The sequence below is a fragment of the Pezoporus occidentalis genome, unplaced genomic scaffold, assembly GCF_034315485.1.
Source record: "Pezoporus occidentalis ecotype Australia unplaced genomic scaffold, CSIRO_AGI_Poc_V1 ctg3, whole genome shotgun sequence".
NCBI lineage: Eukaryota > Metazoa > Chordata > Aves > Psittaciformes > Psittacidae > Pezoporus > Pezoporus occidentalis.
The window spans coordinates 20,079,494-20,098,554 of NW_026914940.1; the positions used below are offsets into that span (position 1 = coordinate 20,079,494).

Sequence of the window (19,061 nt, forward strand, 5' to 3'; positions counted from 1 at the left end):
TTGTGACTGTCATTCACATGCCAAATTCTCAGGCAGGTTTGTCGATAGCGAATAGCTAATTCAGGTATAATGCTAAGCTTCCAGTAAAACTGATGTTGTTGCCTTTTGAAGCAAACTCATTCCGGCTCCAAATCTTAAACCCAAAGGGCATCAGTCATTAGTAAATCTGCTGCACAATGTGGTATGTAGCAACTTGCCTTAAATAAAATATAATTAAGGTGATTTAACGTAAGGTGTATCCAATAGTATTCCTTAACGGTTCATTTAAGGGAAACAAATTGCCAGTTTTATTGTTTGGGTACGTTCTCTTTTTTTTTTTTTTTTAAGAGGTTTTTGTTTGTTTTTTTTTTCCTCAAAGACCTGTGACTACCCAGATTACTATTACTTAGTAATAGATCCAATTTGTGGCTAAAAGGAGAATAAAAAAACACAGTAATAGTTTAGGGTAAGGGAATCTATCTTTGGTAAAATCTTTTTAGATTTTATCTGCATTTTGAATTAAAATTGAAATTTGTCTTTACCAAGTAAGAGGCAACTTCTGGGTTGCTCTGTTTGATTCTGGCTATAAAGGTTTATCTAGAAGGGCTTTCGAGCTCTTTGGTTTCAGTGTACACTGCAGCTACTCCATGTTTGGGGTAAGACCAACTGAACATAGCCATTTGTAGCAACCTGGTTCCCACCAGAGGTATAAACAAATGTAACTCATTCAGCTCGGATCCTTCAGAGGGGTGACTGGGATGGAGGGCATGCTGCAGCACAAAGCTACTGGTGAGCAACACCTTGCAGCATCCATTGCTTACCTAGTGACTTCAAAGGCAAAGTAGGATGGCAAAAAATTCAATGTAAGTACAGTTTTCCAGACCATGAAAAGACAATCCAATCAACATGCATTTAAGGCTTGTTAGTTTTCTTACAGTATACACGTAGTAGTGGATGCTGCCCAAAGTTTCGACCCATTCCCAAGAGTGACCTATCATCAGAAAACTCAGAATCCAGCACACTGCTTTTCTACAGCCTCCAAGCTAATAGTTATTAATTATTAATAATTAAAATACCAATTCATATGTGGGTTTTTTTCCTCTGCAGGTAACATTTTGACACCAATATGGGAAAGCAAAACAGCAAACTACGCCCTGAAGTCATGCAGGATTTGCTAGAAAGTACAGACTTTACAGAACACGAGATCCAGGAGTGGTACAAAGGCTTCTTGAGAGACTGTCCAAGTGGGCATTTATCTATGGAGGAGTTTAAAAAAATATATGGGAACTTTTTCCCTTATGGGGACGCTTCTAAGTTTGCGGAACACGTATTCCGCACTTTTGACGCCAATGGAGATGGAACAATAGATTTCAGAGAATTCATCATAGCCTTGAGCGTAACGTCAAGAGGGAAACTGGAGCAGAAGCTGAAGTGGGCATTCAGCATGTATGACCTGGACGGGAACGGCTACATCAGTAAGTCAGAGATGCTGGAAATCGTGCAGGTATGTGCTGCTTAGAGGCACCTCTTGGCCTCCCTCCTTGCAAGCAAATTATGAAGTAATGTTGCAATGAGACACTGAACAAAAAACTCTGGCAACATTTGGGGGTTTATGATCTTGGTTATAACTGCTTGAATATAAAATGTTATTTCACTTGGCAAAGATCATCTCACAATTCAGACTACAGCATTTGATATCCATTGCAAGTCCTTCCTGAACAACATGCTGGGAAGTCGTCCCTTGGGAGCTCTGCTGGGCTGGAGCACAGCAACTAACCTGGTGATAAATGTGATTCTGTCCTCTGGGAAATCACTGACAATTAATTGCAGTTAATTACATTTGGACCGAGTAGACATCCTAGATCAACCAGGTATTGTACTTTTAAGGAAAGCAGGCTGCTTACACAGTAACAAACAAATCTCATTTGAAATCATGCTGTTATGAAGAGCCAGCTCACATATTTTAAAAGGTGTCTGTCTGCCTATTTCCAGTAAGGTCTGCATACTTAGCATCATGCTAGCTGTCTTTGTATTAAGTGCCAGGATAGACAAACCTTATCTGGGTAGACAATGATTCCATACGCAGCTTCTCAAGATGTATTTTCTTGTGGTGCTAGTAGGAGTCCCACCTCATTTTGGCTTCCCGTAACATGTTTTTGTCCTTGAGGCACATCACTCCACTAAAAGCTTTAAAACATTTTTGATATGGCAGTGTACTTACACATCTTGAAGCTGTATAGTGCAGCCCTGTTAAAAAAAAAGAAAAAAAAAAAAAAGGCTGTTATCAAGATCCTTTCTTTCCACAGAAATTTTGAAGTGCTAACAGTGGAATGTATTATTCAGACTTCTATTTGTTCTGGAAATCAAGGGAAAGGAATGCCCACAAATTACAGGCTGTGATGGCAAACTGCACATATGGAGTCAGCCTACTCCATTGTCCTTCTACCTTGGGCTTGTTTTTCTACCAGATGCCCTTGTCTTTCTACCAGGGCTCTTCTCGTGTCCTCCAAACAGTAGCTAACAGCAGCACTTTCACTGGTTCAGCAGTACCAGATACAATTCTCAGCTGCAAATGTAGGGTTGTGTCTTTCACTTACTCTGTTTTGCCTTCCTGTGTCTGAGTAGCAAAGCAGATAGCATTCAGATGCAGAGACCTCCGTGCCTCTGTGCCATGACAAGCCCCATGGAATATTTGAATTAGAAGATCCTCTGTTCCTCACAAATCTTCCTCTCCCCTGGGTAAGGTAAACAGGTTGTCATTTATTGTTTTTCTAGCGGTATTTCTCCTCTTGAGAAAACAGAGAATCCCAAAAGAACTAGCAAAGTACAAAGCAAACACAAGGAGCCAAACCCCAGCAAGCTCCTGCTCCTCAGGAGGAGACGCCCCAAGGACCACAGGACTCCTGGCTGCTGTTGAGCAGCCCAGGAAGGCCTCAGTGCTGAACGGCAGCACAAACCCCTAGATCAGAAGAATCACAAAGAGGGAGGACAATAAACACATCAGTGGCTGTATTCTCTGTAAGGAGCCAAGCAAGGAGCAGCAAAGCTGGCAGCATTTTCCAGTTAGCCCCGATCAGCTCATGAGCGTATTTAGAGGTTGAAATGCTCTGACTCCTCTTCATAATCATGTTGGTACCAAATTGTAGCATTGTGCTTTACAGTCATGATGCCATCATCAAATGAACCTGAAACTTAGGAATCAGTGTAGGACAACATATAGCCAGTTTGTACATCCAACCTAAAGCAGCACTTGGACTGCATACAGCCCTCAGCCTGGCACTCTTGGGAGATTTGGCTCTCTCCTCCTTTCAGATTGCAGCTGAGTGATTCTCTCTCACATTTGCTCTCACTCCACATTTTGAGGGACCCCACAAACAGCAATTATAGAAGTAAACAGCCTCGTTTGCCAGAGCAACAGTGATTTCTGTACCATGGACCATCAACAGTTTCCCAGAGCTGCCATTTCTGTGATGGAGCTTCTCCCAAGGCAATGTTCTTGTTATCTCACCTTGTTCTCTTCTTCCAGTTTTTATGGCCACAGTGATCTGCCTGTATTGCACTGGTCATCTGTAGCTCCTCCCGGTGGGATAAGATTTGTGTAGTCTCTGAAAGCATGTTTGGATGACATGTGAAGCTGAAGTAGATGAGCACATTTTCTGGCTTTATCAAGAGGTCCCCTTGATATAGAGTGATTAGACCTAAAAAAAAACCAAACCAAAAACAGCTAGCAACTATCACTTTCATTTAGAAAAGATTATTAGTTTTTAATATGGGAAGACAGGATTCTGTATCAAATGTCTTCCTAGAAGCCCTTAGCCATAACAGTTTCTATAGTGAAAACCAGAACTCTGCTATATCTCTGATACATGCCTCAGAAGAAACTACTACAAGTCCCTTATCTAGCATACATTTGCATATTGGTATAGCAGGATTTATTATGTTTTCATTGGGATTTTTGCATGAGACAATACATCAAAATGAATGCTAATGAAACACCATCAATCTAAAAGTCTTAGTTTCAGAGAAAAATACTGCCCTCTGTTACTGTGGGATTACTGTATCTTAAATAGCATAGTGACAAAGCATGCTTTTCTTCTTTTTCGGTCTGCTTTTCTTTGTGCTTTGAAAGTTGTCTCTGTAGTGATTTTCAGTGTTTTGCTGAGGGTCACTCACATTGCCTTTCCCATGCTCTGGCTAATCTAACACCACTGCAGGCAACGCTGACATTGAACCCTTGCTCAGCATTGCAAGAAAGCCCTTGCGGTAACAGTGCTAACAGCAGCAGCACTGGAAAAGCAGAGCTACTATAGGATAAGATGGCTCATATCCCACAGAAGCCCTAATAATGGGTCAGCTGCCAAGGAAATAAACATGAATGGTCCATATGAAGCCTGTTTTCTCTGCAAAGGATGGGACAGAGGGCAAAGCACCTCCATTCTGTTAAACTCTGTTTACCTGAAATGCTGTTAACCATGTTTGCATAGCCTATCATGGACTCACCATGCCTGTCCATGCCCTTAGACAAGTCTCCAAAAGCAGCTCTCTGCTTAGAGCTGGCTGCACACTTTGGAGGATCACATAACATGAAGGACTTTAGTGGTGGGCTGATTAGGCTCTGATGATTGCAGAGCTTAATGAAAGAAGGTCCATGGGATACTGCTCCACCTACCAGGCATAGCACATCTGCCAAGTACTGTGGGAAGATGCTTCCTAGCCTGCCCTCTTGACAGACCTCGCCACAGACCCTCTCAGATTCTCCTGCTCTAGAAATGCTTTTCATGTCTGCCATATGTTTACCTATAATCTAAATAGCCCAGTGCGCTCAAAAATAGCTGCAAACCAGCTAGAATATTTGTGTTTGTTCCACTTGCTGAAATGGGAAATATTTGGTGAGTCTCTTAAAATAAGAGTTCAAATAAGAGATGGAAACCTTGTTCTAAGGATACGTTTTTTCACCATATGGAGTCATAAGGCATCTTAAGAATACTGAACTGAGAGACAAGAATAACACTTACAGTTTAATACAGACAGAGCACACACGTTGCACTTGCTGGGCTAGCTTATTTGTAAGCCAGGAAGAAACAGAAGCTGATAGGGGAAGAAGCAGAAGCTGATTGGGCTCTCAGTAAAGACAGTGTCAAAAATCCCCATGAGATTGAGAGGAAAGTAATTATTTCAGGCTGATTATTCATTTAATGAGATTTTTAGCTGTCAAGATTTATTTCAACAGAGTGAAAAAGCTCTACTGAAAATTTGTGCTGTCATTGCTGCCATTACTGTAAGTTGCTCTGACACTTTGCCAGCTATAGCGGGAAAGTGTAGCCCCAACAAAGGTTTCTGGGTGGCAGCTAGTGACTAGGAACCAAACCTGTGAGCATGGGCAAAGGGGTGAAATTTTCCCTAAATCACCCCTCACTGTTCACCCACATGCAGGTGGGAAATCCAGGGGGAGAGCCCAGCAGAGAACCAGCCAGTCCAGATGAAGCTGGAGGCTGTGCTCACTCCATCAATGCACACAGGGCTCTAGAGGCACAGTGTCTTGGTGGCATTGAGGAGCCCTACTAACAGAAAGTCACCCTGACTCGGATGGCTGATGGATAACCTCCAAACCTCCTCCTGCTGAATACCACCAATGGCTTTCATTCAGCCCAAGTGCTGCAAGGCTGAGGAGTCATACTCCACGTGAAGTGGAGGCCCTGCAGCCTTTCAGTACCAGGTTACAGCCCAGGGTTAGTACAGCCCAGCTCCACGTAATTACCACATGAAACCAGCTTCCTTTCAAAGCTTGCTCTTTCAGACATGCAATAAAGAGCTCTGTGTAGCTTCTCTGAATTAATATGGGGCAAGGCTCAAAATTCTTAAGCTGGCTTTAGCTGGCTTTTACTTTGGGAAAACTTCCCACTGAACTTCTGAGTAAGGACACAAGAATTTGTCCAGAGTAACCATTTTCAGCATGAAAGGAACGCTTACTATGTTATTCCCATCTGGCTTTCCTAGAATATCTCATCTGTTATTCCCTTCACACGCCTCTGTGAAAAGGACTCTGTAGGATGAAGTCATCCTGAAGTGCTTTTTTTTTGTCCTAAAAATCTGCATATTCTTACTATGGTTACTTTGATCAGGGTAAACACGCCTGTGCTCCCGGTTCGGGCATTCCTCCCACACTTTCTATGCAGATTCTCTGCTTTGCCGTGCTCTCACCCAGAGCGAGGGAATGACCCCTCCAACTCTCTTCCTACCCCAGACAAAAGCCAGAAAGCTTAAGATGCTAAACTTTGGCAGATTTACAAGCCTCATCCCTGCAAGCCTTGCATTCTGATGAGGATGAGGAAGGTAGTAAACTCTTACTGTCCACCCTCTTTTTCTTCCCTTATTGCCTCCCTCCCCCAGCTCCCTCATCCCCATGTTCGTGTGCTTGCATGTTCATCCTTCTGATTCCCTGGTTATGAGATGATCAGGGTTGTGTGGACAGCATCCCTGCCTCTACTGAGACTCTGCCCAATATTGCAGCACCTTAATTCTCTTGAGAGTCTTTGGGCACTTCTGCAGCACAAAACATTACGATAACAGTGATAGTGATGATGCTGGTGATGATCATGATGGTGATGATCATGATGATGATGATTAAAAGGGTGCCCACCCCTTTTCCGTTCAGCCAGCAGCTGTTCTTGCTGAAATGTTCTGCTACATTCCCCTGGTTGCATCCATAGCCAGCATTACAGACTTAGCAGAGGGCAGACCAGGAAATCCAGTTCCAGTGTTGGTGACATAACTGAGGAGCAGATGTTTGATTGCGCTGAGCATAAACCAGAAATAATTAATTAAACAGAAAAATGCCTTTCTCACTGTGTAACTCTTCAAGTTATTTAAAGGCCAGGAACCTGAAAGGTGAGCTGCTGGCAGAGGAGAAGCCAGCAAGATGGCCAAGGAAGCGGATGCTCCCTAGTCGGGATGTAAATATCTGTGCTGCTTAGCAGCAACCTCCAGCTGGTGAGTTTGTGCTGTTACGTTCCTGAAGTCAGCCCTTGCGGGCTGTGGGCCAGACGATGGGAGTGTGCTAGGAAGAATGGGGATAGGGGAGATCCAGTGAGCAATCTTGGACTTGAACCAAGGACCCCCCTTTCCAGATCAGGAGGAAGTGGAGAGCAAACAGCTAAAGAAATCATACCCTACAGCAACCACATCTGCCCTAAGTTATCAACTGATGGCTGCAGGCACCGTGTTTTGAGGGCGGAACAAGAATTTGAATCTTTGAAAGCAAGCTACCCACATCTATAGAGCAGGGTTGGAGGGCAAAGTGACTGCTCAGTGTAGTGCCTGTCAACCAGAGCTGTGATTGGAAGCAGAAGGACCTGGTCAGCCCAGGGCAAGGCTGCCTTGGCTGGGATGTGCCAAGGGGCCAGAAGGGACCAGAAGGCTCCCCCGAGGCCACCACCCTGCAGTCATCTGACTGCTTCTGTTCTCACAGCTGTGTGGCACCACAAAGGTATCTGAGGAAAAAAACACTTGAGTACTGGTACTGCATGCTCACATGTGCAGGCAACATTTGGATGACCAGTTCAGAGCCAACTACTCATCCTTGGTTTAAAATTAACAGTACCTCTCATTTAGGGGCAGCTAGTACCATCCGTGACTAATGGATTTGTCTGTGCAGAGAATAGCTATGGGTAGCACCAATGCCATGTGGGATTAGACACCTGCTCTCTGTGGAATGAATTGTGAATGGGGTTTTGGGCTGTGCATGCATGCCAATCCCTGACAAGGAGGAAAAGGCCACCTCCTTGCTGGTCAAGTCTTCATTAGCTGTGAGACATGGCAAATGCAGGAGAGAGTCACTGCCTCCCTGTGGGCAGGGTGCTGACCAAGAGGGGAGAGACAGGAGATAAGGGAAGCAAAGACAGGATGAGGGGGATAGGGTGGTGAGGATGGAGCCTGAGTAGTTGAAGCATGGAGACACATCACAGAATGGGACAAAACCTCAGCGGTCTCACCATTCCCCCTGGGCTCTGGGAGCTGCCAGGGCCTAATGTGCTGTGAAAGTGATAAATTCATCTGAAGTCTGGTTTAATACAGAAAAATGTAACCTCGGTCCAAACCCAGATCGTGTTAGACCATGACTAAATAAGGAAACACAGTATTCCATAAATGAGCGTCCCGCTGAGGAGGGCAGCTGCATGCACTGGTGCCACGCGACTCCCTTCAGCATCCAGAGAGGAGGTCTAAGCCAATGTTCCCAGGATATTTTCTGCCTGTTTCTGTCACCAGGAGAAAATCTGCATTAAGATAATGTGTTTCTTACCAGCTCTTTGCTCCTGTCATATCACACAGGCAATCTATAAGATGGTTTCATCTGTAATGAAGATGCCGGAAGATGAGTCGACACCAGAGAAGAGGACAGAGAAGATCTTCCGCCAGATGGACACCAACCGTGATGGTAGGCACCCTCCAGATGCCTCTGCCCCCGTGCTGGATGACTGGGGTGTCCTGCCTACACGGGGTGACCCCTCAAACCCACCACTCCTCCCTCGGCTCCCCAGGCAAAGCCACACCACACACAGCCAGTGGGGTGTAGGCAGGCAGGGCTTTGCCTCGTGGGGCTGCTTTCCCAGGGATTTTCCTGGAGTTCTCCCCATTTCCTTCCACCATGCTTGTTCAAAGGCTTGGCACGTGTGCTGCAACCAACCGCATGTGCTAAGCAAACGTGTTTCTCTTCTAGGAAAGCTCTCTCTGGAGGAGTTCATCCGAGGCGCCAAGAGCGATCCATCCATAGTCCGTCTCCTGCAGTGTGATCCCAGCAGCGCCGGGCAGTTCTGAACCCATTTTTGGATGAATACTGTATCTGCTTTTTTTTTTCCTTGCCAAACAACATTCATGGTAGTGTTGCCTCTGTACGGCCAATTATGCCTTCATTTGTGGCATCTTATAGCTTCTTTTGTTGTGGATTAATTATAAGAATGCTGAATTGCTCTTAACAAGTTGTCCAGAGCACAGGCAGTACTGTTTTAAACAGATATTGTGGTGTTATAATCGTTTTAAAGATTTCCTTTTGGACTTTTCTGTTTTAACGTGTCTGTTTTGGAAAGTACACGTTGAGAAGGAGTGAACCAACAACAAAGCCCTTGGCAGCAAGACACACTGACAGATTTTAGATTGCTGCTTTAGTCACTGAGTATTCACCCGCAGGACCCAAAAGCGTAGTAAAGAATGAACTGAAGTGGTTGTGATGGGTTGGGTAGGATTCACCTGGAGCTCTTCCTCTCCTGTCCAGGAGGCACCAGTTGAGGTCAAAGACAGGATAGGGAGGAAGTATGAAAGTGCAAATCATGTGTGGGGTGTATTGCCTGCACCCCTGCTCCAATGCCTCATTGTTTCAATGCTGTGAACATTTTCCAGGTTGTGAAGGAGAAGGGGCAAAAACAAAGGTTGACTTTTTTACTAGGTTTACAGTGGTTGATTTCACATAGCTTTGTCTGAAAATTCAGCAATCTGCAATCCTGATCCCCAAATCCACAACTGACGATACCTCTTGCCATTTGGGATCAGCAAAGGCAGACACAGAATATGGAAAACTGGGTCTTGACAATGAATTTAAGGGAGATACATGTTGAATGTGAAACTTTCAGGTTAGTAATAAAGCAGTTTCTACTAAGGAGAGTGGGCATTCATGTGAGGAACTCACAGACACCTGCAAGCAGCTCCAGCTGAGGCACATCTGCTGCCCTGAATGCTCTTGCATAGAAGAAAGTTTTGAGGGTGTTTTTGTCTCTCTCCACATAGCTAACAGAGTTTCTAGGCCTGCTCTTAGGGAAAGGCTGTCATCAAAACTTGTTTTAAACATAAAATTGTAGCATTTACATTTCATTTATTTAGTAAAGTTCAAAAACTCTGTACTGAAAAGAGGAAATGGTACGCTTTATGGTATATTTATATATATAAAATTAAAACAAAAAAAAAGATCAGCTCTTGAGAGAAATGTTGAATGTTTATCTTTTCGCCTAGATGCAGGAGTTCTGAAATCTGCTGCTGCAAAACTTCAACCTTTGGTCAAAGTTGCTGTAAGCAAAGCTAGTTCACATACATGGGATTTCTTAGGGACCTTATCAGCACTGCTGCAACAGAAAAGCTTTAGCGACAGGAGGCATTATGCTGACTAAATTGGCATTAATCTGTCATTAGCTGAAGCCTGCTCTGTGATCCTGTTGGAGAGGTACCCGTGTTGGCAGTGCACAGCGCTGGGAATTCATGAGCTCGTTAGAGTAACCCTTTGTCTGATCGGCAAGGTTGGCGTTGTGTCAAGTGACCTTGTAGATGCTAATCCCCAGTAGCCTTAATTTAAAATAAACTAAGTAAAATAAGTCTGCTTTGCAGATGTTGGTTAGCTAAGTACTAATTAGAAGTCATGAAGAAGTAGCTGAGTATAAAGAATTTTTTGTTGAACACTAGCTAGCATGTACAATAACTGAGAGAAAAGAATCCTAGACTTCACTTTTCCCTACCGTCTGCTTTGCCAGGTGTGAAGTGCGGAGTATATTAAAATAAAACATAAATCGAAAATAACATTGCTAATCAGTTGTAATAAAATTACTAGGAGTGGCTAATTACACTCATCCGGCACACACCTTTGTCTCAAATGATGTGTGTGGGAAAATGAGAAAGCATCAGAGGCCCAGCCACAGACACAAACAGGTTTCAATACGTGGGATTTTTAGCTGTTACGAGCATCCCTGACAAATTTTGCACCGGTTCTTCCAGCTGATAGAGAAATCTTCCCTATATCTTTCTCCCTAATATTCATTAGACATCCTGTGCACAAATCTAACCCTTCAAAGGACAGCCTGTGCCTGCCTCCTCCAAGGTAATTTTCAGGTTTATCTGGAGAGGTTCTGGCCTGTATCCATCTCCCATATCCATCACCTCATGGTTATTGAAAGCCGTGTTCTCTCTTAGTGCTTTGAGGGCAGTTTTCCAGCAGGACGAGCCTGGCCAGCCTGCTGGGATTGCTGCAGGAAGGTCAGTGGGCATGCACTGATCAGCACCCACTCTACCAGACAGCAACAACCAGTCCCACTGTCCCCACCACTCCCAGGCACTCCGTTGCCACTGCTGCACAGGCAGGACTAGGTGGCACTAGTGAAACCCTCCTGAGCTTCTAACGTACTGGCTCAGTGCAGACACCCACATCCAAAGCAGCCCAGACCTACAGCATTTACTGAAGGTGAACTGGGACACCTTCCACAGTTCCATCTTCGTCTTAATGTTGTGAGAGCAGATGCATGTGACTGAAACTTTTAAATCCTTGCTTTTTATTGAAGCAACTGCATTCCAGCTCTTCTTATAAGATATTTCTAGCCCAGAACCTCATCTCTCCATTTGTTTATGCTCGGTAGTTTTGGGGCTTTAAGGCCAGGTTTGCTTCACATGTTAGAACCGTACAGCACGTGTTTGAAAAAAAACCCTGTGATATAACCCCAGGCCAGTGGAGGTGTAATTCTTCCCACAGTTCACAAAATCTGGAAGAATAAGAATTAGCCTACAGCTGCAGAGGATATAGCTGGAGATAAGACTATTGTGTAAACATTTACAGAGTGAAATAAGGTTATTCTTTTACCTAGCTACCACTGATGATTGGTATTGGTTTATATTATTAGCTATTCTTTTATTTGTCTGCCTCTGCATGTACTTTAAAAGTGATTGATAGCTGGAGTTGTGATAGGAGCATCTGCAGACCTCTGTCAGCAGGACAGAAGTACTGAGATCCACCTTGACTGGAATTTTATGCTTTGCTGCTATTCCCATTTGCGATCATAACTGCCTTCATAAACATAGAGACAAAATTAGCTATCCTGTAGGAAACAGCACAGCAAGTCAGGCACTTCAAGCAATCAGTTAGCAGTTCTCCATACAGGAAGGACGGCAGGCAGCAGCTATTGCTTCACATCACCTCTCAGTTTTGTAGATGCATTCTCCAGTAGTAGTGCATGTGAAAGAGGCAGCCTTCACTCATGTTCCAACCCTAACTGTTCTATGATTCTATGTGTTGTCCAAAGGAATTACTGAGTACATCCTGCATGTAGACTGAATCCATGGAAAATGCCAGTCCCATTTATTCAGCATTCCCAATCAGCTTGCCATGCTCTGGGCCAGAAGATGTGAAGTGATGACTGTGGCTTGTGTGATCTGCAGGAGCCTGATTTGGTTTAGGGTGTTTTGGGAAGGGAAAAGGGAACACTACGCTTGCAAAACTGGCATCCATGTTTTTGTGAGCACTTAGAGTTTGAGAGACACTGAAGAAAGGTCTGTGTTTCAAGATTGTTTGAAGCCCTGCGAGTTCACAGCAGTGGATGTTCCTGAGGTACACAGGGCTGTGCTGCTCCTCTTGCTGTTCTTAGGAGCTTGTAGGATTTTTGTCTTACTGTTAGTGCATTTTGTCTCTTGTTGCTCTGTTACAAAGCATGACCTACACATTTTCTAGACACTGCTGATTAAAACAGTCAGCCGGAAGTGTGTAACTTCTGTAGCTGAGCTCTATGTGCGGAAGTATTGGACACCGGCACCAGAAATGGTCACACATGACCAAGTCCCCATGGTTTAATAACTGCCCCTGCAGGCTGAGCCCCAGCACTTCTCAGCATGTGCTCTGTTCAGTGATGGCAAACGTGCAATAATGCAGCTTACCTTAATTTTCTTTCACTGCAGGCCAGGCTAAGTCGCATTACCTTGCATTTGCTGTGGGCTAGAGTGCACACATGGGCAGCAACCTCGGCTCAGCTGACTCATGGAAACTTGGTGAACTCTGGTAACTGATGTTGAGCCCTAATCCACAGACTAATCTGAGAACGTGGCCGTGGCTGAACGTCTCTCAGTCCATGTGAACCAGGGAACACGGTGACAACTGGCAGGTTCCTGGGGACGCGTGGTGGTGGGGATGGAGCTCCTGCCTCGGAACAAATGGTTTGAGCTCAGCTGTCCGCCTTTTAAAACTCTCTACAATTTTTTAGCCACACTGGTGCAGATGCAATATGACAGCAGTGTAGCATGGTCAGGATACAGGAGGAAGCCTTCAAAAGGTCTTCCTTTTGAAGCCTAGTGTACAAGTGCCAAGTGAAACACGTGTAGGGGAGGGCTGGACAACCCGCACCTCTCTTTGTCTTTCTCATGGTGTGCCCTCGGTTTCCTGGCAAGGTCTTTGGGCTTGGAGTTGGGCGTCAGGTAACTGGTGTCTAGTTCACCTAGAAGACTAGTTCACCTGCCCTTTGCACAACCATTTGGATGTGTTCTTTGCTCTGTGTCTTACTGGGTGGGATCTCATGTAGGAGTCTTACAGTGGGGGAAGTCAGTTTCCTTGGTATCGTGGGTAGAACTTGTGCTTAGAAATGCAGAGACACTTGGCAAGCACAGACAGCAGTGCTCAGAGCTGCATGCGGAGTTTTCCATTGACTGTGCAGTGAGCAGATAAGATACAAAGCAGTGATATGTCAGTCTCATGGTGTGATGTGCTCTGAGATATGGCTAGACCAGAAATGGCACCGTCTAGCTGAGCAGCTCTGTCTGCTGTGTATTCAGGCAGAGGCACTGACAAAATATGCATTTGAATATCTTCATCATGAGCATGCAGCTGCAGGAGAAGCTCTTTCTTACATATAAGCAACAGTGCTGTTCTCCAGGCCCAGGTTAGGAGCTGAACAAACAGCTTCCAGGAAGAGCATAAGGCATTTCCTAAGTGTATTTGAGGGCAAAACATTGCCTACAGGAGCTTTCTTCCTGGTTTGGTAAGCAACAAGGAAAAGCTCTGTTTGGTTCTCAAAGCCCAGGTAATATTTTGCAGGCTGGGGAAGGTGAGAAGAACAGCTGTGTTTTAAGCAAAGGGAGGGAAAAAGCAGCAGGGTTTGTGAATTGACATGGAAAGCAGTGACACTAGAAATCACAGCCATCACTGAGGGGCTGCAGAAGCCATCAGGTGCCTCTGGCATTCAGAGCAGTAGAATGATCTGTTGAATGCAAAGTCAATCTCCTTGTTCCTTGCAGAAACCAACCCTGGCTACCATGGGTGTCTCAGTTAGCAGCACCCCTTACTCCAGCCTGGCATTTGCTGCTGTTGCTTCCAAATCATCCATATTGAGAAGTTGTTTCAGGAGTGGAGATTTTCACAGGATAAAATACGAAGCCTTTCAGATATACTCTCCTTATCTTAAGAAGTAACAGCTGAAAGGGCCAGATGTGAGGGGCTTCTCACAATGTACGGAGTTGATTTCCTCATTACTCTCACAGGTCAAAAGTTATTTTAATGTGTTTACTTGGGATTAAGCTATCACATGTAAAATGCTGACTAATGCACAAGAAATAAGACAAAAACAAGCTTGGGTTGTAGTGAACAATGTGAAAAGGCTAGAGAAATTAAACACTCTAAGAGACATCACTGCCTTCAGATCAGGGGCTGAATTTGAAGGTGAAGCCCCCTTAAGCAATAGTCAGCACAGAATAGCTCCTCTGCACCAGCCCTGTCTGTGGGACCTCCTGGGCTGCTCCATCCCCACGTCACCATGTGATGAGGATGGGAACTCTGGCTCAGATCATATCTGAGGTCATCTGAGCTTATTCAGCCTGCTGAGTGCTTCTGAGATCTCAAGGCACACAATGGTCACCGTCTCCGTAGCATTCTCTTACTGTGCAGCTGAGACACGTCTTAGATCTTCCCCTCTTGCCCTGACCTTACACCAAAGATGTTCTCACCTTCCAGGGCAGGCGCTCAGCGTGTCTGGCTCTCCGAGGCTTTGCTCCCATCTCCTGGTTGGCATGCCCACCCTCATGTGAATGGGTAACAAACATCAGCCCTTGATATCTGGAGGAGCCAACCTTGATGTGCTTGGATTGAACAGGTTCTGATTTGGTTTCCAGCCTTTGGTCCTCCTGTGTGTACCTTGCCAACCACACTATTTATTTCCCACTATTAAGTAATGGCAGTACGAAGCATTTCAAGAACACACTGAACCTCTGGAACAATGCAGTTTTCATGACCGTGTGTTTGTTGATGCCCTGCAGGCTGAACCTGACTGGTGCTCGCTCTCCGCTCCCATGGTTCATTCCACAGGGTGCTGATTTCTTCCAGGCAGGAGCAGTATCTTCCAATGCATCACCATTCAGCGTGCAGTGCCCCAGTGCTGCCTGGAGCACCCACGGGCTGTGGACCAAGAGATTATTTTGTTGCGGCAATGTCAGGTGGAAACTGTCAAAAACACGTGTCGAGAGTGTGAGCTCTGGGTTTCTCCTCCCTGGGGACAGGGGCTTCAGCCATACTCAGGGTTGGCCTCAGGCTCCCGCACGGAGCGGGATGATGGTGATTAGCAAACCCACCTGAGACAATCCTCTTAGATTCTAAACTTCATTTGTGCTGTTAATTGGCTGCGCTCCGAGGGAAGATTAACGGGTCCTGTGTGGTTGGTTGGGGAGAAGTCACAGTTCCCTGACAGCACCAGCTTTTTATTTCCTGTCAGGAGCTTATTCCCATTTCCAGGGCAACCAAATAGTTTTATTAGTATCTGGGAGAAAAGGAAAAACAGAGTTCCAGGAAAAACAGAGTTCCAATCAGATAAGGATCTAAGGAAACTGTCTAAAGACATCATGCTCCATGTTAGCCATGCAAAAGCGCTGCAAGATCATGTTGCTTCGGTATTTTTTGTTTAATTTCCTCATTTGTGTTTTAGTTGTATTCATGGTTCGTTTATTTATTAATTTTGGACTATCTCACATTCAGCCCTGACGGTTGTTTAGCTCCTGTGCTAGCAAAAGTCCCAACGATCCCAAAAGCAGAGCTGCCTGAGCAGCCACTAGCAAGGTGGGCTCACTGCGCCTAGTAAAAACGAAGTGCTTAGTTATGTTAGGGATTATTTTTGTCTGCACATATGCTGCAAGGGGACAGATTGAGCCACGTTTCAATATGCTTATCTCTTCCACTTGCTCACTTCAATTCTGTCTGAACAGCCTCGTAGTTAATATTTGTATATTCAGTTCTGTTCTGCTCTTGAACCAGAGGAGACCAATATTGGCCTCTTCTGATGGAAGTACTTGATACCTTTTGAGTTTTAAATAGTGCTGAGTGAATGACGTGATGGATGCAACAGTAAATAGTTGTACATTTGTGTGCTGGTTTTGGCTGGGGTAGAGTTAATTTACTTCATAGTAGCTGGTAGGGGCTATGTTTTGGATTTGTGTTGGAAACAGAGTTGATAACACAGAGATGTTTTCCTTACTGCTGAGCAGTGCTCACACAGAGTCAAGGCCATTTCTGCTCCTCACCCCACCCCACCAGTGACTATGCTGGGGGTGCACAGGAAGCTGGGAGGGGACACATTCGGAAGAGCTGACCCCAACTGACCAAAAGGGATGTTCCATACTGAGTGATGTCATGCTTACCATAAAAAGGGGGGGGGATAAGAAGGAAGGCGGATGTTCGGAGTGATGGTGTTTGTCTTCCCAAGTAACTGTTACGCATGATGGAGCCCTGCTTTCCTGGGAATGGTTGAGCACCTGCCTGCCCATGGGAAGCGGAGAATGAATTCCTTGTTTTGCTTTGCTTCTGTGCGCAGCTTTTGCTTTACCTGTTGATCTGTCTGTATCTCAACACACAGGTTTTCTCACTTTTACCCTTCCAGTCCTCACCCCCATCCCACCATGGGGATGAGTAAGCAGCTGTGTGGGGCTTAGCGACAGCTGGGGTTAAACCACAACAATTTGTTTGCGTAAACTGGGGCAGATGTTTTGATGCTGTAGAGACTAATAAATTGAGATAAGCCATGACCAAAGTCTGAATAGATCCAACTGTCGTGTTCCTGTTCCATGACCATTCCACAAGGAGAGCTTTATTTCTGTTCCCTCAGGCTGTTTCTGCATTGCAGTGTACAGTAGAGATACCAGATCTAACTTTCAATAAGCTACCATGGGCAAACTAACTGCAGCAGCATGGAGTTCAGCATATCCTGTGTCTTGGCAAAACCAGATACCTCTCTAGGTGAACGCTTTGTAAGCAAACCTACATATTCTAAGGAAGACTTTTATGACTCAGAAAGAAGAGGGATGACTATGAATTAAATTAATTTGGTCCTCATATTTTTCTTATGGCTGTCTAGAATTGCTAGTGTCCTGCGTGCAGCTGCCTATAGCTATTGTGATGTGTTAATCCCTGCCCCCCCCCAGGTTCTGCTGTGAGCAAATTTGGTGATACTCCAAGTCTCCAGCCAGCTGTCAGCCAGGCAAAGCCCATGGAAAGGACTCTTGTCAGGGAGACTGAGGACAGCTCTTGCTGCATGCTTTGGAAGCACGTAACTGCAGAGCGACATGTTAAACCTACCTGGTAAAATGGGAGTAGAGGATTAGGCCATCAGAGGAGGTGGAGAACTTGGCGAAGGGCAAAGTATGTGTTTTGTGCCCCCCAGCATGTGCACCAGTTCCCCTGTTATTAACTTCCAGTTAGGACCTTTCTTGAACTCTTAGTGTCTGAGTAAAATTTTCTTATGCTGATAATGTATTTGTATTATGCAACGTACTCAGAACAAAACAGATTATCTCTCTATGCCCATCCTCTTGAGAAACTGTTCTCTCTGTACATACAATATGCAGAATGTATAGAAGTCTTACCAGCGTTGGTTTGCATTTTTAAGACTGTACTACTTAATGTGTGACACTGTTGTGTTCTCGTAGTGGCATCTTTGGTGTAAGATGTAAAAACTATTTTAAATGATTCTTCTTTTTATTGTTCAGCTTTTAGTGGCAGCACCAAGGACTGCATGTTCACTAGAATCTATCGGCCTTTTCAAGGACCGTCATAGCTGCACACAGGCACGGGTGTTGCACCCCGAGCATAGCACCTGTGTTCTCAGTTTAACAGGGGTCAGTTTTCAGCAGAAACGAATTCTTCCTGAAAAGTCTTGTTTTCTGTCCTTCCCTCTCTCCAACTCAAGCTCCGTCCTCTCTCCTCCTTGCTATGTGCAAGTCCTGGCCCCCAAGGAGACCTGAGAGAAGGGTCCCCTAACTCGGAGCACCCTGTGGGCCCAAGTATCAGGCTTCCTTCTCCCTCAGCTCACCCATGTGCATGCTCAGATTTCCTTGGCAGTGCTGGCTATACCAGGACAAAGCCAATGGATTCACATTTTAAGACTATTTGTGCAGGTGACTAAAATTAATTAATTAAAATCTTGAGGAATTAAGCAATTAAAGAACCTATTGGCACGTTTGGGTTGGGGTCAGAATCTTATTGGGGTGCTTAATACACAGTGAGAGCTCGGGGTCAAGTCTCTAAAAGACAGGACCATTCAGGGGGCTCAGGTCTATGCTTCTTGTCTGATTTGGAGAAGGAAGAGGGGCTCAGATCCAGCCTTCCAGGCAGGACTGACTTACTCAATGAATCGAGTCACAGGGAGATGCTTCTCCAGACCATGTCCTGGGCCAAAAGACAAGACAAGCTGCAGCTTAGGAGGTTTACTTCTTATAGCTGTTTCATTTTTAATGGAGAAAGCAGTTCAAACTGCTCCTGGCAAAACAACTGACTTCAAAAGCATGTTTTTCCTTGTATATAGACACTCACAAAACAGCATTGTGTGGTTAAAAAGGTGAGTTGGTGGTAGTTTCTTTTTCAGTGCCAAATATATAAGCAGTATCGTTTGAAGGGAAGTAAGAATTTTTTTACTGTATTGTTATTACTGTTGAACAAATTGTTTTAAATGTTAGATTTTGAAGACTTTTGTATTGTAAACTGTTTTGTGACATGGTGCTTTTTCATACTGGAATTACTGATTGCACCTAAATATGAATTATTGTTTTCTTATATAAATATGTAACCTTGAACAATCTTGATGAAAACCAGTGTATGGTGGATACCAATGGTTCAAACCAATTCTCCGACTGAAACCCCCTAAATGTCCTTTCCTACTAATAAACATTCTGCTGCAGCTAGCTGTGATGTGCCATGCCTTGTTACTCCCCTCACACCAGAGCCTTAAAGGCTCATGGCGCTCCACGGACTGGTGAGCAAACCTCAGGGAAGCCTCTGCTGCTGTCAGGGAAGAGGATGTGGGATGGGATCATGCGCT

The 19,061-nt window shown here is 44.9% G+C and overlaps 1 protein-coding gene across 1 annotated transcript in view; it reads left to right on the forward strand.

The window, feature by feature from the left end:
• The window catches only part of NCALD (neurocalcin delta), a 53,096-nt gene extending 41,319 nt beyond the window's left edge, over nt 1-11,777 (forward strand). Inside the window, exons 2-4 of the mRNA XM_062627274.1 lie at nt 1,087-1,483; nt 8,308-8,413; nt 8,696-11,777. Of these exons, the coding sequence (XP_062483258.1) occupies nt 1,106-1,483; nt 8,308-8,413; nt 8,696-8,793 (582 nt within the window). The 5' untranslated portion in view covers nt 1,087-1,105 and the 3' untranslated portion in view covers nt 8,794-11,777. The remainder of the gene's footprint in view (nt 1-1,086; nt 1,484-8,307; nt 8,414-8,695) is intronic.
• Nucleotides 11,778-19,061: the final 7,284 nt, after the last annotated feature.